The 27,751-nt window shown below is 48.9% G+C and overlaps 1 protein-coding gene across 1 annotated transcript; it reads right to left on the reverse strand.

The window, feature by feature from the left end:
• efhd2 (EF-hand domain family, member D2) lies at positions 1 to 25,955 on the reverse strand. Its single transcript, XM_035381521.1, has 4 exons — positions 25,373 to 25,955; positions 5,637 to 5,784; positions 4,746 to 4,880; positions 1 to 4,420 (listed from the first exon to the last, which is right to left on the reverse strand). Exons 1-4 carry the CDS (start codon positions 25,651 to 25,653, stop codon positions 4,289 to 4,291), a joined length of 696 nt encoding a protein of 231 aa, XP_035237412.1. The 5' UTR covers positions 25,654 to 25,955; the 3' UTR covers positions 1 to 4,288.
• Between the last annotated feature and the right edge of the window lie 1,796 nt (positions 25,956 to 27,751).

Here is a 27,751-nt window from a genome sequence, read left to right on the forward strand (position 1 = left end):
TTAGTTTACCATTTCAAATTGTGTTTTATTTCCACAAGAATAATAATACATTTTAGTAAGAAAATCAAAAATAAATGTGCATAATTGAGTAGCCACTTATTCATTACAAGCCTACAAGATGATGATCAATGAACCACCATGTAATATTTGACACAGTCAGCAAGATCACAAACAGGATGGGGGGAAATGACACAAGACGAGAGACAATGCAGGACTTTGAAAGAATTCATGGTTAACACTGCTGAGGAAAACTTTGCCAAATAATTTTTATAAAGTCATTAAAAGTACCTTGAAATGTTTTAAGCAAGCATGGTGCCTTGCCTGACAAAGAAACAGTTCAAGCTATAAGGTAAATGAGAGCACAGTGATTTTATTAGAATTGTATTTATTGCTCCTCTGGGATAAACTGTTTGAATGTCCTACTTTTGAATGGCCATGATCAGAAGGACAAACAATGCCGTATAAATGTAACATACTTGGCTGGAGTTACATTGGAATATTTGAGAAATTTTGTTTGAGTGGATTGAATTCCACTGTTACACTGGATTATGATTTTTTTAGTTTACCGATTATCTTGTACCTCTGGTCAAAGCAGTTTAACAGACATGAGATTTTTTAAAATTGTCTTTCATCACTTGGCACAATTTTCCCAAGGCGTGGTGATGACCTGACCTGAAGCTGACAGCACAAAGACAAAGGACAGAGACAAAGGAGACTTCCCACCGAGGGGGCTCTCTGGTCAGCTGTGTGTTAGACTAAGCTATGTACCCCACTCTGCTTCCTTTGCCAGCATTGCGTGTTCTCTTGATGCGGCAGCACCGCCCCCTAGAGGACTTCTGCATTCATACACATGTACAGTCAAATCCAGTTAAACTGGCCACATAGTTTTCAACACCACAATGATATTACTCTGCAGTAATGATAATTTACAGTTGGTGGAGAACGTCTTCACATTTTGCTGCCCCAGAGCTTGAAGTCTTGACAGTTTTAAAGATAAATGGATGTAAATATACGTATGCATTTATACATGTATTCATGTAGATAAATACTACATATGAACTTGGTATTAAAAGAGTATTAGTTGAATGTTTATTTGCAATAATAGTGGTTTGCAAAAAAGAAATCAAATACACTCTCTGCCTCTATAAGGTCCTGGCTCTATCAGGTCCAGTTGTCAGATGTCAAGCAAAGCAATATGAAAGCCTCCTCCACCCACTGTATACGCATTCTTAAAGAACGTTGATATGATGCAGTCAGACAGCAGTAACCCCCTTTTTGCATAGGTTGTTGACCCCTCACAGGATGTGCTGGTCATCCCTGCTGGCTTTATGATGCCAATACAAGTCATGGTATGAAAAAATGGAGGACATGAGTTTGACACATAAATATAGCCCACAAGCAAGCCTCCCAGTCTTGAATGTGTACAACAAGTATAAGACAGACATACAGTAGAATTACGACAGTCAGATTCTTCATTTCCATGAAAACAAAAGTTGAAAGTATTTATATTTTCAGCTGGGAGACAAGCTTGAGGAGGACATTCCTTTGGGACAGAGAGAAACAGAAAGAATGGGAATGTTTTGCCTTACACTAAACTCATTACAATACAAAACTAAAAGCATTTTTAAAATTTTATTCATGAAAAAATATTTTATTCTTTATACACCACCTTTCAGTTCTACTGTGCCGAGCTGTGCTGCCCAATTCTTTTGTGTCTTTAACTATGACAGAAGTACCTCTATCAGCACTCTGTTGGTACATGTACATAGGAAGCACTGAAATGACATAATGGCTATTGAAAAATCCTCTGTTAATAAACTACAAGTTCCCTCATTGTTTTGTGGTCTTTAAAATAACCTCCCACCCTGCTTGCTAAATTTAAGAAATTAAAATCAAAATTTTGACTCAAACAGTCAAAACACCTTTATGTTTATACTATTAATAAGATAAAATTCTAATACAATTTTTATTAAAATTCAATATCAGTTAATTTCAATTATTACCCAGCCACATCTGAGATACAGTTGACAGATATATATTTCAGACTAAAGGAATACAGTAAAATACCGTAGTATCACATAATCTAAAAGCATTTGTGGATATTAAAGCTTTATTTCATCAAAAGTCTGCTAAAGTCAATGTTGGAAAAGGCCATTTGAGTGTTGATTGAACACACCATTGGTTAAACACTACAGGGCAACTGGTGTGTCTACACAGTACTTTCAAAGAAGAGTGGAGGTAAGAAGCCATGGTGAGTATCACTGACATGTCACTGAAGGGGTCACGAGTAAAGAAAACCCCTAATTTAGCAAGAATATACCGTCTCCCCCGCATGGCTGCACAGTGCATATGCGCTGCAGTTACTGCCAGGGCTGATAGCTGTACAACTCTCCCTTCATAACTCTATGCACCGCTACCATAAAAGCACAACAGGAGACACCAAACTGGCAAGCTTGCTGCTAGCAAGACGTACGCTAGCAGGCTGCACACAGTGTTCAGACAGTACAACTGAGCAAGGTAGGTCCCATAGTCATCGTCGCCCACCCCGTCCTTCCCCGGGTATTTCACAGTCACAGGAAAACAGAACAGGAAGCACTGAGGTCAGTTCTGTCAGAGCTGGCCCTGGGTGGGCCCGGCTGCTACCCTGACGCTCTCTCACTTTCCAAGCCGAGTACACGGATGCACACACAGGCACACGCAAAATGCACACGCACAGCTCTGTTAGCAAGGAGCATGAGCTTATTTTGTTTGCCCAATTAAAATTTTTCAGCCTCTGATTTCTAAGTCTACAGTTAAAAAAGAGGCCCATGATCTTCCGCCGCACATTTGAACAGTTTACCCATCTGTAGATATTTTGTTGATGGATGTATTAATATCGTCTTGTCATTGGCCAATAGCAATGCGCTAGCCTTTTGTGCAGATTATAGCTGGAGATCATGGTTGAAATCCACAACAGAATACACCTTATTATGACTGCTCAACACAGCACTGGTTTCTAGTGATGAGATTATTTTTGGGCAACTCAAGCCCTACAGTAAGACTCAGCCAACATATTTCATTATATTACTGCGGGCATTTGCATTCATTCTGGAGAAAGGTCAGCGTCACAGCAGGTCAGAGAGAGACAGAGTGGCTGAAGAAAATCATGCTGGCACACCATCAGGGTCAGTATTATCAGAACCGCACAGTGACCATGCAAAACACACACACACACACACACACACACCGCTCACAACCACCACCACCACCACACATGCAAAGACATGTCCTGCCCCGCCCCCACCCCTCCCACTCACATTAATTTAATCTTTTATTTTTTGGTAAATATAAATATATACGAGTGAATTTTTAGACATTGATAATTTAATTAGATGTGTTGGCATGGGGAGAGCAGTGATTTTCTACAAAGATATCCTTCCATATGCCCTTCCTCTGCAGCAGCACAGTAGCTGATTGGCCAAGGGTTACTTCAATTCATTTTGAAGCACTTCCTGTTTGCACAGGAAATTACTGCGCATTGCACACAAATTTGCAAGTTCCACTGATATAAATACAATGGATTGGAATCTTCATCTACAGGTCAGCAATAATTAAATATGAATAAACCCTTATTTATTACATCGCAGGTTAAAAAATAGTTACACTGTTGTTTTAGTCAGATAACAAAAATCACCAAAACCATAAGCAAGATGCGGGAAAAAACACAAAAATAATTAAAATTTGACTCTCTTTCTGGGATTTAAACAATAAGATCTCGCCTAACTAAGTGAGATCAGAGCAAAGTCAGCATATCCAATCCATTATATATAGACCAGAGGTAAGCCTGAAAGGGGATTCTGATTCAGAATAGGTCTGAGAAGTGTGTGCAAACCTAATTTTTCGAGGGCCCGGGATTATTCTGAGCACTTCATAAACTGGAATGGGAATCTTTGCTGGTATGATTGAAGGTACACAACATCGCAGGAATGTGTTTTCAAATGCTGTACTATAAGGGTTATTACTGTACTAAGACAGAGAATAAAGGCCTCAGCTTCCGTGTCCCCACTGAAACAGCACAGCTCAGTGTTACAGCGCAGATCAGTTTTTTCTAATGAAGTGAACTGTAAAACTCAGCTATTTATTTCTGCCCCTCTAGTACTGGCAAGCATAGTGAATGAGCCCCCAAGATTACGCATATCGCTTTCTCTTAGATATATTCTCTTTTTAAAAATGGAAAAGAAACACAGGAACACGGACTGACGGACAGACGGACGGACGGAGAGCGAGCAGGACCGTGGGGCACAGCCCGTCACTTGAAGGCCGACTGCAGCTCCCGAAAAGCGGCCTGTCTCTGTTTCTTCTCCTCCGCCTGCCTCTTCTTGTCCTCCTGCTCCTGGCGGATCTCTGCCTCAAAGCGGCTCGACTCGTTGATCGCCTGGACCTGCGAGAGACCGTCACAAAGGTCAAAGTTGGCTAGTGCGCTAGAGCACGCTTGTTATTATAGTGCATCTCTTTGTGTGTGTGCATGTGTGTGCGTGTGTGTGCCTGTGTGGGTGTGTGTGTGTCTGTGTGTGCGTGAGTATGTGTCTGTGTGTCTGTCTGTGTGTGTGTGTGTGTGTGTGTGTGTGTGTGTCTGTGTGTGCGTGAGTATGTGTCTGTCTGTCTGTGTGTGTGTGTGTGTCTGTGTGCGTATTTGTGTGTGTGTGTGTGTGTGTGTCTGTGTGTGTTGTGATTGTGTGCATGCGTGTACATAACCGCTGTCGTACTTTGGCCTCAAAGAAGGTCTTCGCTCCCTTCACCCCCTCTGTGGACACGTCGATCTCAGAGAGCTTGGCCAGGACGTGCAGCCCGCTGTCCTCTGCTAGCTCGCCCGCGGCGGCCTTCCGGAAGATCAGCAGGAACTGGAGAGGGAAGGAGGAGGAGGAAGGAAGTCAAGTTAATGCACACAGATCCTTCTGAAAATTCATAATGCTTGTGTTTATGAATAATGGAGGTGTAACGATACATCGATCTGGATCAATGTATTGATTCAAAGGGCAATGATCCAATCCAATCGATACAACGCGCAAAAATCAGTCCGTATCGTTATGAATCATAACAAAGTATTCAAATGTCCATAGTGGCAGTTTGCTCTCAGTTTGCAACACTGCCAACATCATTGTTTGCATTTCTGACCTCATCACTTTGTCATACTGCCAAATATTGAACCGTTGCCTCAACAATTGAATTGTATCCTATCGTGGTGAAGCCTGAGTCAGCGTCGGGTATAATGACTGGTAAATAATGGTTTCTAAAATGTTTCTGCAATCAATTAGATGGAAGTGGTTAAACTCGCCCTTTGACATAAACTATATTATCCACAAGGTGGCGCTCAGATATTTCACAATAGCCATCACAAGATACTAGCCTGCCATAATGACACATTTGCTCATTTCGATGGCTGTTGAACCAGCAAAATGAAGCTGTCAGTGTAACCTGAGGACAAGGCTGCAAATCTTATTAATGGAGTGAAATCAGTGCCAAGGTCCAATTAAAACACAATTTTAAAAAACTCCTTTTGGCACCGATTTAACTCAGCGCTGGGTTTCCCTCAGGCAAACAGACAGGGGGTCTGTCGTCAGGGAGACGGACGGCCCCCGCCCTCGTCGCTGTCCCACCTCTCTGAAGCTGAGCTTGCCGTCAAAGTCCTCGTCCACCTCCTTGATCATGTTCTTCAGGCCCAGGTGAGTCTGCGGGGCCCCCAGCTTCTCCATCATCAGCTTCAGCTCCATCAGGTCGATGAAGTTGTCTTTTCCTGCGTCATACCTGCACACACACACACACACACACAGAAATGGCCAAGGCTTTATGTGAGCCCATTACATCACACAGGACAGAGTATAACAGAGTAAAATGGTGCAAGAGGGAGATTTACAGTAGCTGCTGCCTATTGTGTGTGGACAGTGCATGCTGGGATAGCACCAGCCCCTGGAGGCTGATGCTTCACTTTCAGAGATACACCCAGGCCACATCATTAACTGTGTTACGTAAAGGCACTCATTCTAAGGAAGCTCTGCCATGCGTGCAGTTTCTACAGGACACCGGCATCAACTGGAAACTGGTTAGCTGAGCATCTCGAGCAGTACTGTCCAATGGAAACCAATGTGACGTATGACTGTACTGCCATTTCCTGGCCTACTCTTTTCACTCTGGCAAAGGTCTCAATCAAATTTACTGTTTTGTTTTTGTTGTACGCATCTGCTGTTCACGAAGGGCACAGAAAGTGGGGGGTGGACATTCATGCGAAATAAATGAAGATGTAATGACACTAATGGTCAACAGATGGCAGTGCTGGAGTGCACAGTACACTCTAATCACTGGGCTTGACTAAATCAATTGCTGGCTGCAGTAACTGGCTGTTCGTTTCTTGGCTGGAATTTCCTGTTGCGCAAATGACGGTGGTCTCCCTCTGTCTTTCCCTCTCTCTCGCTCTCTCTTTCAGTTTGCACGTGTATGAGTCATACCATTTCTTAGCAAAATCCCCTTCAGATAAGACACCTAGTGCAGACAATCGGCAAAGTTAAGCAACAAACCCACTATGATAAAAACAAAACAAACAAAAAAAAAATCTTGAACTGCCCTTGCAGTTCTCTCTGGGCCAGCCCAGTGTTACGCTGGCCTGTGCCTTTGGGCCGCTGTAGGACTGGGGGTGACTGCAGGAGAGAGCCCCTGAATGCTGAGGGTTCAGTGTGCCTCAGCTTCAGGGGAAATTAGCTGACGGTGACAGATACCGAGGGCCTCAGGCTGGCCAATGGGGCTGCCACAGGTGGTCAGGTGGCCCTGGAAAAAAGGGGACCGCTATTCCGCACCTGCTCGGAGCCTCACCTGAATATTCAGACTCGAGACTCTCAATTAAATAACCTTTTAAACGGCACATGTAAGCTTGGAAAGAACTGAAACCAGAAACGAGTCTGGCACTCCTGCAGCGGGGCGTACTGCTGGTCTGAGAGAGGAGACCCTCCTAATGGGAGCGCTGCTCTTCTCCCTGCTTTATGCAGCCCAGGGCAGTGGAGCTGCAGGGGGCTGGGTGCACTGACAGGCCAGAGTACCAGGAGAAGCGCTGGAGACGGAGGGGCGAGAGTTTTAACGGCCCTCCCCATGCAGCACTTCAGGGCGCAGCTTCCCGCCATGCCCCCCCCCCCCCCCCCCCCAGCCGCTGTCCCAGGACACCCCTGAGCCCCCGGCCCGTGTAAATAACACTGTCAGGGCCCTGCTCGTGTCTGAGGAGGCAGTACAGACTTCATTATGAGGGATCATGGCCTGTCTGGGGTGACTCATTCATAGAGAGGATGGGTGGGAGCTAAATTCTGTGCACCCTTTTCTGTCCCTCCGAGCCCCAGCCCTGTGTTCCAGCGTTCCTCAGCGCTCGCTCACCACAGCGAGCGTTACAGAAACGGGCGCGTTCATTTAAAAAGTGTGCATTAATAAAACCAGCATGTATTAATAAAACCAGCATGTTTCCTGAAAGACCAGGCTGCATACTCCGAGGGTGAAAGGGTGCTACATGCTGGAAACTACAATGGGAAAATCTGGATTGTACAGGGAGCAGCGGTGCGGATGCCTCAGGAGACGGGCAAACGGGACGGGGGAGGCGCGTTCTCCTTCAGCGATCCCCACAGCTCCTCCGGCGGAGGTGAATGAGGGAGGTCAGCGAGCGGCCGGCTCAGCAGCAGGAGCACAGGAGAGACGGGGCGGGAGGAGTTCCAGCGGAGTGAACTGGGGTCTTGTTTCTTCTCTCCTTACAGCCTGAAACCACTTCCTCCGCGCGCCCTGGCTCTCCCCGCTAGGGTTGCCATGGAAACACTCCCCCCTCCCTTTTTAAATTACACCGGAGCCCGGGCGACTTAGGGTGAGGCCTCGGAGCGGTCAGTCACGCTCACGCTCACGCTCACCACCTCCCGCTCTCTCCCGCAGCACCCAGCCCTGCCGCAGATCGCCAGCGCTGATCCTCACAGCATGCTGGGCTTCATCTGAGCCCTCTGAGCTCCAATACAGACTGTGCATGAGCGTAACACAGACCCTCGCACACAGGGGCCAATCACAACACAGAAGACCCACACACAGTGGCCAATCACAACATAGAAGATCCTCACACGCAGTGGCCAAGCACAATGGAGAAGACTGACACGCAGTGGCCAATGGCAACGCAGAACCACAGTGACGGTAGCGTCTGCAGATGTCTTGTCTCTCTACTCAATGGGCCTATAACTAACACATCTAAAGACTGCACGTTTTCTGCAAAAAATTAACCCTCTTCAGTTATTGCACATCAGGCTATTGTTCTGAAGTGCTCGGGCTGACTAAAGTATTCAGTGTTTACTGTGCAAGGGGGTGGAGGCGGTCCTCGGTGTGGGAGGCTGTATAAAACACCACTTGTCATCAGACTCCCAGAGGGCTACTGTACACACAATCCAAACTGCAGTGAAAGAACCCATTAACCTCTACCAGCAGCATGGCTACTAAAATAAATCACGGTCACGTTAAACCAAGAGCGATTACATGGGCCTTCCAGTCACGAAGGGTCAGCGAGGGGTCGTCGATCGAAATTTTCCTAACGAATGATGCCGATTTAAACGATGGGTTAAGCCATCCCAACGCCTGCCCTGGAGAAACCGAAATGTCCTCGCGCTGTTTCGCGAGTTTTAAACCGGACGAACGCAGAGAAGCCCTGTTAAATGGCATTCCGGGTTACGTGACTTCAGCTGCTATGTGGAGCGCTCCACACACAGGGCCGGGGAGTCTGATGGTAACCTCAGTTTGGCCACGTGCCAGAGGAACTCTGAGGCGGCCGTCTACAGCGTCTGTGGACGAGGGAGGGGACCCTAGTATACAGGAATGAGGGGTGTCCCTATGGCAGTTTTTCCGGTTCTTTCTTTCCGCTTTCGACCAGGGCTCTCATTATGGTGCACAAAATTACCCCACCCTCCCCCACGTCTGTACAGAAATGCACCATGCTCCGACTGCTATGCTGTCTCCGGGCTCTCCTTATATACACCCACCACAGAGGAAGAGCTAAACTCCACCAGCCTCTGGGCTTTTCTTATTCCCATCCACCACATAGGAAGAGCTAAATTCTACCAGCCTCTGTGCTCTTCTTATTTCTATCCACCAGAGAGGAAGAGCTAAACTCCACCAGCCTTTGGGCTCTTTCTATTTACATCCACCAGTCTATGAGAGAGGCTTGCACTCACCCGGCCCTCTATTTTTTTGGCACATACAAATCCAAACTTTTTTCTCCTCTTACTACTGTTATTTTTGTAACTCAGCATCAAGTCAGGGAGGGAGGAGTAATGACTAGACAGTTCATATTCTGCCATTTCCATACTGCTGTCATTTCCATACTGCTTTTCAGGTTCAACTGGACCTATGAAAATGTAAGATACTCCTTCCCTGCACCAATACTGAAAGAAGTGTGCACTCTATCGTGTGCTGTTGTATTCATCTCTCTTATGCTGCACTTGAGATTATTGGTTAGGTCAGAGTGTAATTCAGTTGAAAATTAATCTCTGCTCTGCACGGCAAGGCCTGTGATCCAATGTAATGCAAATGCGTTTCAGAACTGAACTCTCCTATTTTCCCCTCCTGTCACTTGGAATAGGCCTACATGTCCTCCTGCTCATTCACGAGCTTTCAGATCTCTGCTGAACATACAATCATGTCAATGTATAGGGACTTTCCACTTGATGAAACAACAGATATGGAAATAAAAAAAGTTAAAGGACATCAGATATGTAAGACGACAGATCTGATATCCGTGCCACTTCAGCTCTCTTCAGTGTAACTCGCACAGAAGAAAAAAAAACAGAAGAAGAACAGAACGAGGCTTTGAACGGGCTGACTCGGTTTGAGCTTGACAGTTTTCATCGGTTTTGGGAATTTTGAGTCTGTCCCTGAATGAGGATTTGTAGCTTTGAACCACAGAGGTCACGCTGGGGTCATCCTGCAACAGGAAATGGGGAAATGGGACTGTGTTTTTATCCTCTTTCTCTCACTCTCTCACCCCCTCCCTCTCTCTCTTTCACCGGTTCTACTCTTTGCCCTCAAGAAGCTGAGAGTCTCCCTCTCTTCACTTCTCATTGTGCCCTCACATCCTCTATCTCTCCTTCTAGAATCTGTCCATCTTCACGGAAGGAAGCATTCCGTGCATTCCCTGGGGTTCCTCCGAGGCGGTGGGGGGAAAGTCCAAACAGCCCTTCATCAGCCTCCGCCCCGTAGGCCGGGGCTGGCTGTGTGACAGGGGCGCTGGAGCAGATCTCCATTACTCTCTCTCTCTCTCTCTCTCTCTCTCTCAGGTAGAAAGCCCGCGCTCGGGCCACTGCGTTCCCTCCCCGGTGAAAAACGAGCCCGGCGAAATTCGCCGGGTCACGCGCGAGCGCCCGCCTTTTAATGAGGACTGAAGAACTCCACGGGACGGGACAAGGTGACGCTCACCCCCCCCCCCCCTCCCCCCCGGCCTGCCCAGGCCCGAACCTGAGGAACACGACGTCACGCTGCTGAGATTATTTAGGCCCCTCCTGTCCGGTGAGCCCTCCTCCTGTGTTGCTTCACCTCAGCCACCCGTGCATACTCCCCACAGTCAGCCATGCTGTATTTCATAGAGCAAATGGCTCATGTCTATGTGCTGAACATGCAGTTCTGCGTCTACAGTCATGCTGTGTGGCAAACTGTTCTGCTTAGCCCAAGACCCCCACAAAAAAACACTAGATACGGGTAAGAAATAGCATGTGCCCACACACACACACACATACACACACACACAGCTAATTCCTTCTGCTTTCAAAATATGCTGACAGTAAAGAAAGGAAGGTGACCTTTCCCAAAACTTCCTCTTTTAAAAGATGGAAGTCCGTTAACTTCTGGCTTTCAGTTCTTTAAATCAACAGCCCTCACACAGAGCCCTGTTTCTCTGTGGTTGAGTTTATTCACCTACACGCTCAGGCCAAAGCCGCTGTCTGCACCACTTTATTTCTTCTGAGAGTGCCACTTCCACTCAGCCACCTTAGCAGCTGTTCTAATGAGAGCTGGTGTTGGGGTGCACATCGCTGCCACTACACTGGGGTCACTCCATTACCACTGCCTCCTGGAAAGTGTTCACTCTGCACCTTTCGGTGTCACCTCAACTAACATTTAATTTTTTTTTAAAGGAGAACGAGTAGTCTCTCCTCCTTTTCTTTTGGCTTCATTTCGACGGCGAAATAGAAAGCAGAGTCGCTTACAGACACAGTGCAGGATTAAAACCCCAGGGGGCATGATGGGAATGGTAAATGGGTTTGAGAGTCAGCAGCGAATCCCTTTTGTCCACATTGCGCTGATTACAGGCTGAAATCAAAGCTGTGACCAATCAGCTCATGCGCAGGTACATGAGCAGGGCCAATCTAACAGCAGCGGTGTGAGGGTTCAGGAAGAAATGAACCATTTGACACGGCTTCTCTTCTGCAAGGAGGAAAGCCCGAATAACCCCGGCTTCCTCAATCACAGGCTTTTACTGGCAAGCGCACTGGCCAGGGAAGCATGAGACACAGGATGTAGGCTATTTGTTAAAAAGAGTCAGACTCACTTTCTCATATCCTGCTCGCGTTCCTGCTCTGCACGGGCCGGGCTAGACGGCTCTCACTTTACTTGTCAGGTTAATTTTTAAGCATGTTTATAAAGCTCGCCCGATCTCATTGGGCATTGTAGGTCACATGTCCCCACCAGAATGTTAGTGTGGTTTGGCAGAAAAAAAAGCGGTTGGCAGTGGAAAAAAGCGGTTGGCTGACCCCAGTGTTTCGCTGGGAGCGTGTGTGAGAAAGCACCCTCGCAAAGGGACTGAGGACCTGGCTGCATTCGGGTCAAACAGCAGTTGTAATAGTATATTTTGGAAGAAATTATACAGATGCGGTCATTTTGAAACACATGGGAAATACAAATGTGGTGTTACTGTAAAATATAGATGAGAATAGTGCAGCAGTGACTGGGCTGCTGAGCACAGCCAGGGCCATGACTGGCACTTCCTCTGAGGCCTCGGGATGGTGAAAGAGAGCGAGAGGCTGCCAGTCTTACGCTCTCTCCTCTCGCCCGTCACACACTGCGGGCACTGCCAGGACGGGGCAGCAGGCAGCCCTGCAGGGGCAGAAATCTTCTGGGTGAATCCAACAGCGCCCACACCTCAGATTCCACCTGGGGAAGCGGCCGTGTGCGAAGGGAGCGTCGTGTCCCAGGTGAACCGTCCGCGCGGCGTTGCTACTCTCCCCGTCGCCCAGTGGGAGAAGCTCACCACCAGGGCCCTATCAGACGCACTGCTGACATCATCCAGAGACGAACACAGGCCCCGCCCCGCTGCTGCTGTGAGACCGACCCTCCTCCTCCTCCTCCTCCTCCTCCTCCCCCCGCGGCCGGATCAAACCGGCCCTCCCCAGCGCGGGCGCTCCCCCGAGCGGCTGGCTAATCTTCACCTGACGACGGCGGCGTTTGCGTTTACCGCCAGGCTCTGTCCCGGCTGGCTCTGTCCCGCCAGGCTCCGCGCGGTCTCCCAGGGAACGCTGCGGCCCATCGCGCAGATTAACACGCTCGTTCGCGGACTCTCACTCGCTCGCTCGCTCGCTCACTCGGCCGCCGGGCGATCTGCCGTACGAGCGCGTCTCAATCTGATTAACCATTACCGCTCTAATCCGCTTTCCGATGGAAGGGGATTGGGCGGGACAGGCACACCAAAGCCTTCTGTACACCCCTCCCCCCCCACAACAGAACATTAGATCACCGTTTTAAGCAAATAAAGGACTACCTAAGGCCTGCTGGGTACAGCGTGTACATCTGTGCTTTAATAAATGATGAGCTGTGGCTGAGACCGGGAGGCGGAGGGTTCATGAGCTGTACTGGAGGGCCCAGGCAGCGAGGTGCTGTGCCTTTGGAGGGCCCAGGCAGCGAGGTGCTGTGCCTTTGGAGGGCCCAGGCAGCGAGGTGTTGTGCCTCTGGAGGGCCCAGGCAGCGAGGTGCTGTGCCTCTGGAGGGCCCAGGCAGCGAGGTGCTGTGCCTCTGTAGGGCCCAGGCAGCGAGGTGCTATGCCTCTATAGGGCCCAGGCAGCGAGGTGCTGTGCCTCTGGAGGGCCCAGGCAGCGAGGTGCTGTGTCTCTGTAGGGCCCAGGCAGCGAGGTGCTATGCCTCTGGAGGGCCCAGGCAGCGAGGTGCTGTGCCTCTGTAGGGCCCAGGCAGCGAGGTGCTGTGCCTCTGGAGGGCCCAGGCAGCGAGGTGCTGTGCCTCTGGAGGGCCCAGGCAGCGAGGTGCTGTGCCTCTGTAGGGCCCAGGCAGCGAGGTGCTGTGCCTCTGGAGGGCCCAGGCAGCGAGGTGCTGTGCCTCTGTAGGGCCCAGGAAGCGAGGTGGCTGGGTGGGTGGGTCTCTGGGGTGGGTAAAGCCTGTCCCAGCTGCATAAGCAGATGAGCAGAGGTACTCTGCACTAATCAGCAAAGTGCAGAGTTAGTGCCGCACCAGCACAGAGCACAAAGCTTGTGTCTGTGTGTGTGTCTGTGTGTGTGTGTGTGTGTGTATCCCTGTTTTTGCGTACACCTGTGTGTGTGCCGTCCTGTGTACATATAGGCTATGTGTATCTGTATGTGGGTGTTTGTGTGTGTGCACTAAGATCAGAGTATTGTATTCAGAATTCTTTTTCTTAAATACAGCATATAGCTATACACATATATTTAGTAAAATGTTACAGCATATACTTGCAAATACATTCATTAGATTTAAAGTGCAATGTAGAATATATTGGATAATTATATATATTGTTAAACATTTCGCTCAAAATATGCATGTGCCTGCATATGTTAAATGTTATTTATACTTGCATATAGCTAATAAAAATTTTATGGGTATTTTCCTACACATGAGTGGTGCTCTGGTATCAATCAGCTAAACATACTTATTGACTGGTTTTGTTTTCCTATCATAGGCACATTATTAAATATGCTGCCAAAGCTACTTACAGCAACAAGCCAATTAGCAATAAAACCAAGTCAGTGGGTTCAGGCTATGTGTGTACAGCCTGTCCTGCCAGTACCACACCGCACAATGACAGGTATTCAGAGACTGTGTCAGCATGTGCATAGCACAACACACCTGCATTCATACGCCTATGGTGTCATACCCCATGTGCCAAATCGGGATGTGTGTCGCTTCTCGTAAAAAAAAACATTTAATGCACGAATGCCTCCACAGCAACACCTAAACAGCACGAGCGACCCTGAGAGAATGTTAATTGAGTGAAAGTTGCCGCACGCATTCCAGGCTAAACACGCTGACCCTGAGGCACAGGCTCACAGCGAAAGTGTGCGGTGGCTTAAACTGGCACACACGCCGCGGTCTTTAAAGGCTTAAGGGTGTTTTCAGAGTCACGCTGAGGGGATATTGTTCGAGGAAGTAGGCTATCCAGAACGCGTAAAAGGAAAAAATGTGAGTTACGTTGAAAGGTGGCTATGGTAAGGGATAGCTGTAATTAGCGTCAGGGTTACACCTAGCCGATACATTGCCAAGTTCCAACTGAAAATGTGCCGAGTCAACCCTAAATCATGCTTCTTGATTGATGCTTCTCAGCCATTTATTATCCATATCTTATGACTCTTGTGCCATTTCAGGGAGAGAGAAAAAAAAAAAAAGACAAATTAAGACACAGGGCATCGTTGTTTAAAAAAGGTTTTCTGGAACAAGCAACACCTGGAACAATAAATCTAATAAAGTTATTAATAGTGTTTCCTGTCAGTGTCACTGCCTTATCCGGGTCAGTCCATCGCGGGACCTGTGGCTGCCCGACTGCAGTGCCTGCTCGGACGTGCGTCCTCCTCTCTTACATAAGCATCCCCACAGTCTGCGGAAAGCGCGGAAGGAGCGCTGCTGCAGAGGGCTGAACTCCACCCCCTCCGCCCCGCCCGTCTCTCCCCTGCCAATCTGCTCCAGACCTAATCCCGGTTGCTAGGCGATGGCTAATGAGCGAAAGAGTGGGAAAACCCCTTCTCGCAAAGTGGCGCGGGATGCTTACGGCGACCCTCGTACATCACGCACACGCCACACACACACGCGCGCGCACACGCACAGACGCACGCGCTCGCTCGCACTGCGCCAGATACGTGCCGTGGGAAATGCTGATTGGTTGTTCAGTTTGACACAGTCTCACATGATGCAGGGAGCTACACGGGGGCTGGGGGGGGTGGGGGGGGGGGGGGGGGTGGGCTGCAAGCCGACGCACAGCGTGTGTGATGACATCACCCCCCGCGTGTTCGTATTCTCGTATTCTGGGTGGAGAATGAGCAGAACAGGCACCGGACAGATTTCCCCAGGGCAGCAAATCAACATTGCAGAATGACAGCAACGATGACAGACAACACACTTAAATCACTGCCGTACACTCATCACTGACTCATTACCTCAAAAACAGAAAATGTAGCTACAGACAAATCTGCCCCATCTACACAACATGTAGCTACTTATTTCCATCTTGTACGATAGGACTCATTATTGCTCCACACGCCACTAAATCTTTCTGAATAACAGATGATCTGCGCAGCCTTAATTATGGTGTATTCTACCACAGAAAAATGCCTAACTGCACTGCGGTTACTGCAAGAGAGAGAGAGAGAGCGAGAGAGACAGAGACAGAGAGCTATCAAAACAGAGAGAGGAAATAAACAGGGGGAGAGAGAGAGAAAGGAAATAAATAGAGGGAGGATGAGTGAGAGAGGAAGAAATACAGAGAGAAAGAAGGAGAGAGAGGGAAAAAACAGAAGGAGAGAGAGATGTCGCTGGCTGCAACTCTAACGGAACTATGATATCCCACTGCTGGAATAACAGGACGGTACGCAAGCTGAGCAGCGGGACCGTGCGCGGTCAGTGACGCAGCGCAGCCGCTGGAGGACGCGTTCCCCGCGGACCTCACCGCTTCCTGACCGCGCGGTGCGGACCGGCGCAGCAGCCTCTGTCTACGCGTCCCTGCTCCCTGCGCTGCACACGGCGCGACTAACCCCCGCAATGTTCCGCCGCCGCTTGGGAGAGCCCAATCAGCCAATCAGAGCCAGGCTGAGAGGGCACAGCAGCTAGTTCACTTCAGGCCTGACTCGCTTCGGACACGCGTGCCCACGGCAACGGTCACGCTGGAAACAGCCAAAGCAAGGCTGATCAGGGACGAGGGACCCCCGCATTGGAATGTACTTATAGTGACCGCAGGACAAACAAGGTCTGAAACGATGCAAAGAAGTATAAAAAGACCTGAAGGTCAAATGAAACGCGTCGACTCTGAGAGTGCGATTCAGGGCTAAAACATGGGCCTCCCTGGGGCCTCTCCCTGCTAAGCCTGTGGGCGTTTCGCTGGAGGGACGCATCGCATGGGCCGGTATCCAGTATAGATCACAGCATGCCCGCAGCTCCGCAGACTGCAGAATCGCTCAGGAAACGAGGGCTCGCAGCAACTTCACATGCGTTAACTTTGCATCCTTTAACTTTACATGTGCTAACTTTATGTCCTTTAACTTTACATGTGTTAACATTGCATGTGTTCATTTCACATTCTTTAACTTTACACATGCTAACTTTACATCCTTTAACTTTAAATGCGTTACATTCCTTCAGTGCACTGACAGCTCTGTACAGAAGACACTGCAGAAATCAAGTAAAGTTAGGTTGGGGGTCACAACCAGGGGCTGTCATAAGTGGTACGCAAGCATGCATGCATGGCAAAAAGATAAAAATGTGGGACAATTTTATTGCATCTATTTCTAGGTACACTTCTGCTTATGATATAAATTTACTTGCGCATTTTATCTTTTTGCCATGCATACTTGCGCACGACCAACGTCAAACCCTGGTCATAACTGATTTGAAGAAGAAAGATAAGGCTAACGTCAGAGGCTATGTACTGTACTTCCATTCACCCACATACAGTACAGTATGTGAGAAATTCTATCCCTTCTCAGGACCAGGCAGGTGCTTCCGGCTCTGGTGAATGGACACCTGATAGTGCCGTGATCTGGGGCAGAGCAGTCATGACCTGTCAGGTACACGGGCAGGAAGTCAGCTGCCTTACACAGGCTGACCTACCCGACCAGGCATCAGCTGTGCAACGCTGTAACACAGGTAAATGGATACAGGAAAGTTCAGCACAGCGTCACCACAGCCATCTCTGTTCAGGAAAGTGCAGGTCTCTATGGAAGCTGTGCGATGTCGAAACAAAGGCTGCAGGGGGCGCAGTCTGTGCGGGACAGCCAGTAGCAGCCGGCCAAGCTGTGATGCTGGGGCTTCCGCCAGATGCAAGGGGGGTGGGGGGCGCGGGGTGCAGAGAATCTTTGGAAAAGGGTCATGGGAAATTGGGCAGTGTCCGCAGCAGCCATCTGAGCTCCACAGCAGAGCCAGCGCAAACCGGACCATCTGCTTTATATTAAACACGACTCTGGATGGCTCTGTCTAACGTGATCCTCAATGAGAAGCATGGGGTGGGGGGGTATGGGGGAGAAGGCTGCAAGCCCAAATTTATTCAGAGGCTCATCTGAAATGAATCATACCAGTAAACATTTATTGTGATGGCAACCTCACTTCTTATGTGACCTTCCTGCAGATCCCCTGGGTTGATTTTCCACACAATAATCCCTCATTTTGGTGGGGAGGAGCAGTTCCCCCAGTCATGTGTGGTGAGAGCCTCCTCTCCCCTCAAGACGACCCCACATTGTTACATGCAGGGATTAGGAGTGAGGAGGTCCACATTAAAAACCAATTCAAGATTTTAGGTTTCCACAGGTTTGAGCAACACAAGGATACGTTTTTGGCTGAGGGGCCTCATCGGATTTGTGTGTGGCCCTCATACCCGAGTACCACCAACACAGTGTGTGAGGCGGCTGCTTCCCATTTGCACACTGAACTGGGCATCAGAAGCGCTTGAGTGCTGTGAGCACAGCAAACCCAAATCCTCCAGCACTGGGGACCTATGCTAGATAAAGCCTCTGTCCCCTTCACAGGTTCCACAGGCCCAGCAGAACCGCACACAGGGTGTCCCGTCCACAGGTTCAGCAGGCCCAGCAGAACCGCACACAGGGCGTCCTGTCCCCAGATTCAGCAGGCCCAGCAGAACCCTACACAGGGTGTCCCATCTACAGGTTCAGCAGGCCCAGCAGAACCCTACACAGGGTGTCCCGTCCACAGGTTCAGCAGGCCCAGCAGAACCCCACACAGGGTGTCCCGTCCACAGGTTCAGCAGGCCCAGCAGAACCGCACACAGGGCGTCCTGTCCCCAGGTTCAGCAGGCCCAGCAGAACCCCACACAGGGTGTCCCGTCCACAGGTTCAGCAGGCCCAGCAGAACCGCACACAGGGTGTCCCGTCCACAGGTTCAGCAGGCCCAGCAGAACCGCACACAGGGTGTCCCGTCCACAGGTTCAGCAGGCCCAGCAGAACCGCACACAGGGTGTCCCGTCCACAGGTTCAGCAGGCCCAGCAGAACCGCACACAGGGCGTCCTGTCCCCAGGTTCAGCAGGCCCAGCAGAACCGTACACAGGGTGTCCCGTCCACAGGTTCAGCAGGCCCAGCAGAACCCCACACAGGGAGTCTCCTCCACTGCTCACAGGTTAGGAGTGCCGATTCTTCATCACAGCACTTTGGTCTCCATGGTGATGGAGGCAGAGGAACCTTCTGCTTGCCGTGCCTGTGAGGCGAGCATCTGCGCTCGTCCGGCGCAGGACCTGGCCCGACGCCCCCGCCTGCCCCACCCTGCCCCACCCTGCCCCACCCCGCCTGCCCCACCCTGCCCCGCTCATTCACAGCAGTGTAATACTGTTGCATGCTGGGACTACAGATTCACCGCCGCTGGGACTAGCCTTGCCTGAGCGGACGGGATTAGAGAGCCAGGTGAGTAATCTGGCTGGATCAGGCTCTGGCTATAGATAGGCTCGGTTAAAAGGGCCTATTTTTATCCTGGCTACGGGACAGGGCCTTCTGGGATGCAGGGACAGAGAACAGGCACAGAGACACCACCCCCCGTCCCACTGTGCTGACCCAGGCCAGCCTGGACACACCCCCCCCCCGCCCCACTGCACTGACCCAGGCCAGCCTGGACACACCCCCCCCATCCCACTGCGCTGACCCAGACCTGCTGGGACACACCCCCCCCCCCCCCGCCCCACTGCGCTGACCCAGGCCAGCCTGGACACACACCCCCCATCCCACTGCGCTGACACCCCTGCCCCACTGTGCTGACCCAAGCCTGCCTGGAAACGCCCCCCCCTGTCTCACAACCCAGCCTGATCATGGGAGGAGCTCTCTGGAAACAGAACACATTCTGTAAAGTCAAGTACCAGAAGAAAAAGAAATTGCACATTGTAATAACTGATTGTATAATCTAACACAGTACGGCGTTAGAGGGAAGTCTGTCATAGAAGAGCAGATCATCTCATATCGCAAGATACTAAATTCAGGAACAATCTTAAGCACACAGAGGAAGTTAGGGGTGCATAAAAAACTGAATACCGTATTAGGAAATGCACAGCACAGGTACTGCACTTTATAGAGTTACATAATGACATTCTGAAGATATTTGAGGTTGAGAATAGTGAACCAAGTCAGCAGGAAACATCATTGGCACCCGCCCGTTTCCTTATATGAATTTGCTGGCTGAACAGACGCAGTTACAGATGCAGATACAGATAGTGTTGCCTCTGCACTGCGCTAGTTTAAATAGTGTTTTCCCATTTCACAGTTTCATGCATGCGATTTGCACCTTATTTCAATGCTTTGGAGACACAGAGTCCCACATTTGCCTTTACATCCACGTTTTTTAAGAGCAGAAGCAGAGGTGGCACTGGCCCCCGCCCCATCAAGGACTGCTCCCCTCCCACCCCTCCATCCCAGTTTCCCTGCTCCCTGAAGCTCTGGTCTCCTCCGTGCGATCATTCCTGTGGTTTCTCCACCTTACTCACACATGCCCCACTCTGCTCCGTCCTCTACGGTTCAGACAGGAGGACAAACCTGAACGGCAGCAGTACCGTGCTTACTGTAACAGCACAGCCTTTGACTTCCTCCTAACGCTGCTACCAGTTCCTGTTACACCTGAGGCCTGGTCTCTGTGCCATATTTTTGTTCTCTATCAGTAGAATTAATGATCTCTCTGCCTCCTTATGGGGCTTTGGCAGGGAGCTTAATGCCAGTCGTGACCCTAGTCTCAGACAGATGCAGGCAGCAGGGACGGTCTGAAATGGGGACAGGACCCCGCCCACACAGGCCCCAAGGCCGACCTCCTGGAAGAGCAAAGTCCAGCACTGCTCTTATCACCTGGGCCTGGGCCAGGCAGCGGTCAGTGGCCCTGCCTCACCCTCAACCAATGTTACCCTGAAAGAGAAAGGCTGGACGGTGGGCAAATCACAAGGGGTAAAATGGCTAGTGTGTGTGTGTGTGTGTGTGTGGGGTAACCTCGCCTGTTTTCACAGCTGAATGGGGCAGATAGTTCAGGCTCTGGGAAAATAAAGACCCGATGTGTAACTGAGCACTGAGGGTTAGACCCAACCCCTGCAATGCAGGAAACGGACATCACAGATTCCTCTCGCAGTGCCCTTATATGGTATCCACGACAGGGCGAGCAAACGGCGCGGAACCGCACAGGAAGTGGGATCCACGAGGGACGGCGCCGGGCCGCGCGCCCCACCTGAGCCTGCAGAGGAGCGGAGGACCGCCCCTCATCTGGGTCTCTGAGAGGGCGCAGCGAGGGCCCAGCAAGGGCCCAGCGAGGGCCCAGCTCCGCCCCGCTCTCGTGCGAGAGTCACGGCCTCAGGGAGCCGGAGGGTACAAAGGCCGACACCCGAGAGCGCGGGAGCCATAAATCAGGAGGAAAAGGAGCCGCTCCAGCAGCGAGCCTCACGCCCACGCAGCCACAAACTCATCAGCCAGGCAGGGAATAGCCGACACGGACACAAACCTACTGTTAATGCTCATTTTAAAAGACAAACTTAACTTTACATTTGGACTGCATACTGATTACTTTTGAAATGAATGCCTGGACGTGGTTTTTATTTGTTGTTGAGCCAAAGTACTAAATCATCTTTGTAGGTTTCTTCGAATTTCAATGGTGTGCTGGCCAATTGACAGAACTAAACTGTAAATAGTTCCTGTGGTTTTAATGATATCGACTACATATCCAAGAGACGCTAATGGCTAGCATGGCGCAGACATGCAGTTGCAGAAGTTGTTATCAATCTGAAGCAGTAAAAGTCACAGCACTACCATCTGCTAACAACGCTTTTTCTCAAAGTTCTCATTTCTTTCTCTGCTTCGGTCAGAAACCTCCTGTGTGTCCACAGCCCGTCTGAGTTATTAAACGTGGCTGCGATGTGGACAACAGCCAAGCGAGTCATCATTCGGCAAAAACGGGGAGAGAAAAACACCGGCGCGGAGCAGAGCGACTCCGCGGCCGCCGCTGCCGCTTGACCCGGCACATCCGCACCGAGCCGCTCTCATTCCCACCGCCGGGGCGCGATCCCTCACACACCGGGGCGGAGCCAATCAGAGGAGGCGCTGGGCTGAGGGACAGAACGCCCTGCACCTGCGCTCAAACTCAGAGAGGCTGCGCATGTGGAGTTCAGCCAGAGACGAGCCGTCGAACCGACAGAAGCAAAGCGCGATCTCTCAAACATGCCCCCGGGGGTAAACAGAGCAGAGGCTGAGAAACAAGACACACAAAACGGTGTGAGGACTGAGCCACTGAACCACACACCACTGGCACAGGGCATGATGGGGTTTACATGGCCTGTTTGGGCACTGGGGGGGGGGGGGGGGGGGGGGGGGGGGGGGTGGGGGTATCACTGCCCCTCCTGCGATTGGCTGGGGAGACAGCACTAAACCTTCTTCACCAGTTTCTGGGGAAACCACAGTGGTTAAACCTGCCTGTCCAGTCTGGAAATGAACAATGGGCCCACCAGAGCCTGCTGGACTGGGAAGGGGCTCCATGCTCAAGTGATAGTCATATTTGGCCAATGCACTGCCTCAAAGAGCCTCAGACATGTTAAAAAGGTCATGTGTCATTAGGGTGAAAATATGCAGGAGATTATGCAATACTGATGATTTTGAGGGGTAGAGATTAAGGGCAATGTGTTCACCAGGCCAGACTTTCAAGATGAAAATTGGTGAGAGTTGCATATAGGCCTAGATGGCGACTCGTTTTAAAAATAGCCTCATGCACTTGTTTAATGAGGTGGAACAGGAGAATGGCTCATGGCGATCACAAAGACTGGGAAAATTCCACAACAAGGGAAAGATGCTAGAAACGAGCAGTAACACACATACACATGCGCACGCACACACATGTACACATACACACACGGTTGCATTCCATTACAATCAGAGGCATTTCCCACAATGATTTTGGTCACAGTAACTTTCCCCTTCCCTTCACCGGCCTACCTAGGAAGAAATCCCTTCGGTTGGTGTGGTAACAGAACATGACAAAGGCAAAAGCACCACAGAAGAGCAGAGTCACACCACGACGGAAACATGCGATTATTACATTTCAGACGAGCAATACAGCTATTTAGCGAAAGGAAAGGGCGTATATCGCTTACACATACCGATCTAATGGCTTCCTTGCTATCTCACTGAACGTGCTGAGGGTGTGCACACAAGGGCTACTCTGCTGAATTCCTGATTGAGCGGTTAACCACTGGCAATGCCTCTCTATGACACGTAACCAGAACCACACACAGCAGATCAGCCATGATTGATTAGAGTTAGACACTGAATAACCTCAACAAAAACAGAGCCAACCCTGGGTGTCTGGAGCAGAGCACAGGGGTGATTTTTAGCTCTAGGAAGTGAAGACTGAGACAGGCTTTAGCCGACTCCAAACAAAAACCGCATCCCTCCTTTCAAAATAAATAAACCAGCCAGCCAAACAAATGAATGGGAAGTAAATGATAATAAATCAAGCTCCACAGAAGAACCTCTCAATGTGTTCACAACTCTGTGGACATCGCGTGTGCTGGATGGCGCGCCGATCTTTAAGAAACGCTGAATGAGGAGAAATGGGGGGAAAAGAAGAGAAAAGTGCCTTTAAATTAGCGAGACCGCAGCAAATGGGTTTAGCTTTTTGGCAACGGCCAAATGCCAAAGCTCAGCTTTCTTCAGAAAGCTCCGCAATTCTCCGCACATCACAATCGCCACTGAGGGTTTCTCCCACAGCACTGGCTCTCCGTATTCAGTCATTAGCAATAACATGCGAGTCCAAAACCGTTTGCCATTTCTCAAATGCATATTTAATAAAATGTACATGATACCAATACCAATACTACCAATAGTAACACTGCTGCTAATAATAACTACCGAGGATACTACTACTAATATATGTGTCCAAATGCCTAAGGCACAAGCCAAACATGAATAAAAAATCAGTCCAACGAATGGGGAGTCGGGGACAGCTTTACAACTGAAGTGGACCAGGTCATTATCTTTGCAGGCATATGGGTGATTGTGGCTGACAGCACAAAGAAGGGCTTGTTCTCTGTGTGGGCATAGAGAAGGGCACTCACCAGGGATGGGGGGCCCACACACTCACCCCCCTGCCCAAAAAAAGCCTCATTCCCACACTGCCTGCCCCAGGGACAAAGAGGTTCTGTCCCTTCACTGGCACTGGGAAGCACCAAGATTTTGGGGCACAACCCCTAGTATGGCTTGGACAAAATAAGGACACCCCCTCACTGCTCCCAGTCCCCCAGTTCTCAGCTGAAACTTTGTGCCTCTTTTAATTGGAATTAGCATTACATCATTGGCTTGGCTGTGTGTGCTGCACAATGGATAAGACCACAGCGACCTCGGATTGCTTGTGGACAACCACCCGTAGAACAGTTAGTAAACAGAAAGCAATTCTGGGAGAAAGAGATCCTACTGCAGTTTCAGCGGTTCTTATACTCCATGTCACCAGTAGGAAAATGGGTCACGTGTGACGGCAGGTTATATGAAGGGGCAGGCAAACAGAGGGAGTCATAACGGTTTTCAGGAGCTGACTGCTTCTGTCCATGTGTGTGTATGCCTGCGTTTGTGTGTGTATGTGCTTGCGCTTGAGTCAAAGAACTCAGGAACAGTTGATGGTGTTTCCATAACTTTCTCTTATTGTCCAAATGAATGAACACAACGACAAGCTACAGGCATCTCTCTGCGCAATACAAGCCATTTATTTGAGGGTGAGAAACACCTCAGTACCTTACATCTTTCTAAAGATAGCAAAGGTGGCACTGATGAACAAGATCTCTTTGAATCCGTAGTTCACTATATGCATGAAGAATTAAAAGATGCTGCGCATCAAAAAGGTTGCCGCCTATTATTCTGAATGAGGAAACATGCTTTCCCTGTAGTATAGAAAACCTGTTATGTTATCTGACTGAAGCCTTCTGCATTTTCATGAGGAAGGGTCTGGGACAAAGTGTTCCTCATTCTTCTGTTACACAATGACTGCCACAAACTGATACTGGTGTGTGTGTGTGTGTGTGTGTGTTTGTGCGCGCGCGCGCACGCGCGTCCGCCCGCGTGTTTGAGAGAGAGACTCCAAACAGGCTCATGATTCATCATGAGTCGTGAAGCAGGTTGGTTACACATGAGCGGAGAGGAGAGTTGAGTCTGCTTCATTACTGCGGATACAGCTCTGGCTGTTTCGGAGGCTACATAAAACTGATGGGCAACACCGTACAGCAGGAGCCAATCGTTCAGAAAGCGTTCTCAGTAAACCTAACAGACTGTTTTGCATCCCCTGTGGTTTCATTGCCAAATGAACTTAACGGGAGTCATTTACAGATTGGCACGAGATCAGAGATTATTTTGACTATCCCCTAGGCCAAATTATACCGAAACTAAAAGTTGACACCAGCAGAATTACAGGCAGCCGGAGTACAGAGTAGGATGAACATGCAACTGAACATGCTAGTATCTAATTCAAATGGCAATCGGCTACACGTGCAAAGCAGAATATCACTAAGAGATATTACATTGGCAACTGCATTTGACCGGTTGCAGTAGGTCAATAGTATGCATTTTGTACAGTAATAATAAATTGGGTAACACAGCATATCAATACCGTAGTAGATTCATTCCAAAAAAAAAGACCCCCAAAGCCCACTGAATGGTAAACTGTTCAGTAGCCTAAATGAGTACTAAGCCAATGCGTAACGTTAAGATGGTTGCTTACTAGTATAAGGACAGCTAACGTTACTTTCTGGTTTGATCGACGCAATAATCAAAAATACATCAGGAGCAATCATTCATTTAATCGTCAGCGTATTGTGTTGTCACATCTGATATCAAGTGCACACAGCCTAGTTCAGATGGCTAGCTACGCAGCTCGCGAAATAGGGGACCCGTAAAGGACACTCACTCTTTGAACATTCTTTCCATGTCTTTGATTTGTTTCCTGGAGAATTCCTTGAACTCGGTGTAAGGGTTGAACACCTTCATGCTGGGTTGATGATGCCCTCCCACTCCGTCGTTCAACTCCCCTCGGCGGAGCAGCTTGGCTCCCAGCTCAGAGTCGGCGTTGGCCGTGTTCGGCTTGTCGCCTCCGTTTTCTTGCCGCTCGTTTATCGCCACCGGCTCCTCCGCGCCTTCTTCGATCTGCAGTCGCCGGTTCAGCTTCGATGTCAGCTCGTCACAAGCCATACTTTCCTAAACTGAAATAGCTACAAAACAAATAAAACACTACAATTACATGTAATGATCTTGTGCCCACGGTCCATAGGCGGCTGGCTGACTGCCGTGCTCAATGGTAGTGTAGACTGAGTGAATTATGGTTCAGAACGAACAACGGTATCGAAGTACAGATTATCCACCTATATGTACAGTACGGCACAATAAACTAATTCAGGCACCCCCGTCTTCCTTAAAGGGGCAGCGCGCGACTGAATCCAGAGGCGCTGGAATACCTCGGAATGCACTTCTTCTCCCACAGCAAAGCACATACGTTTCAACATTCACCACGCCTCTTAAAGGGACGCAAGAAAGTGATGCCTGCGAGAAACTGCAGTGCTCTCCTTGAAAATGTCACTATGGGTAGATGTTGTTGAGTCGTATGTTGCAGTTGCACCATCACCAGTAGCATTTATTTTCGTTTAGTGTGAAATATATTTGAAAATTCACCTTAACAATCCACGGGCGGGCTAAATAGTTACTTGCGAGTTTATGACGCGCCCAGTGTTCGTTCATGCTTGATGGTTTCTGCTTTTTTCACTATTTATAATATGTGCGAAATTATGCGATTTTAGGATGCCATTTAAAAAATGTTTGTTTCATCATACTTATCTGCAACAAATTGTTGTCAGATCAGTCTGCCTGTAAAATACTTTAGGCCACCCACTGAAATCCCCTGGTCAACATGCGAAGAGCCACCAGTCAAACATACAGCAGCCCTGTTAGACCTGAAAGGTGACCTCTCCTGGAGTCCTTCTGTATTACACGACTGGTTTGTTCAGTTCATTTCATTGTGTTAATAGACATATGTTCTACTCGTAAGAATGTCAATTTGCACACCACTCTATTTAACGTTAATATTTGCAAGGCGAGCCGGCTATTAGTCTTTGTATACTTTACAGTTTACACAGATCAGATAAACCGAACAGGAAGCTTACAGAGTGAACAGGTAACAGCACTGTTTACAACAGTCATAAAATTCTGCAGTAACCTGTGCTCCAAGCAATGGGCAATTCCCTCTACAATGCTGCTGAAATTATTGAACACTAATGACTGCTTGTTAAAATGACAGCTGTTTTTGTATGCTGTTTCTAAGTTCTACAAGATCATGTTTCAGTGCCCATGAAACATGGAGCTGTGTAGGTGTATATGCTTACCTCTATGATGAGACAACATCATTTTATGGAGCTATACAAGCCTAAACATCTACAATGATGATTCTGCTTCATTACACATTAAAACATTCAGCTTAAGTTGAATTGGACAGTCATCCCATTATATAGAGATCTGAAAAATGAATGACATTAAAAAACAAAGAACAGAAATTGTGCTATGATGGGCACTAATGAAATAACACAAGTCATAGTTCAAGATTTCACAGCCTAGTTTTTAAAGTGATTTCAAAGTTTTAATAGATTCATCCATTTTTTTCGGATCAATTTGCAAACACGACCTCTGAAATGGAGAATTTACATGTTATAACCATTTGTTACAACAACAAAAAAAACAATCTTGTGAGAACAGCCCAAAACAGAAAAAAGGCCATTTTGTAATCGGCTATTTTTCTGAGAAGTTCCAGCTGGAAAGGAACAGTTCTATTTTTGCTGGAAGGGTCAGCAGGCATGCTATGTGTGCAGGTGTCAGTGTGGGAGGGTAGTGAGTCAGAACTGACTGTAGCTTGATGTGATGCACGAGGCTGTAGGAGGGGGCTCATGTGTCTTACCACCCAGTTGGGGGGGGGGGGGGGGGGGGGGGGGGGGCTTGGGACACAGCAATGGACTTGTGACATCATTTCCTGCCACAAGATTATTCTTTAGTAAGCAATACCAAATGGGCAGAGGACAGAAAAGATAACAGGAAATACTTGATACCAGATATATCAAATTGTTCAGAATGTGAAATATAAGCTTTTTATTTACCCAAAGTACAGTAGTTTTCAAGGGTGAAATGGAAAAACGTGGAAATAAGATCAAATGAAACACAATGTGCCATCTAAACAGACAGGCACATACATCTTTATTCATCTTTTCACAAAGTATTACATTAGCATGCAAAAATATAAATCTCTAAG

Source organism: Anguilla anguilla, chromosome 11 (assembly GCF_013347855.1).
Source record: "Anguilla anguilla isolate fAngAng1 chromosome 11, fAngAng1.pri, whole genome shotgun sequence".
Taxonomy (NCBI): domain Eukaryota; kingdom Metazoa; phylum Chordata; class Actinopteri; order Anguilliformes; family Anguillidae; genus Anguilla; species Anguilla anguilla.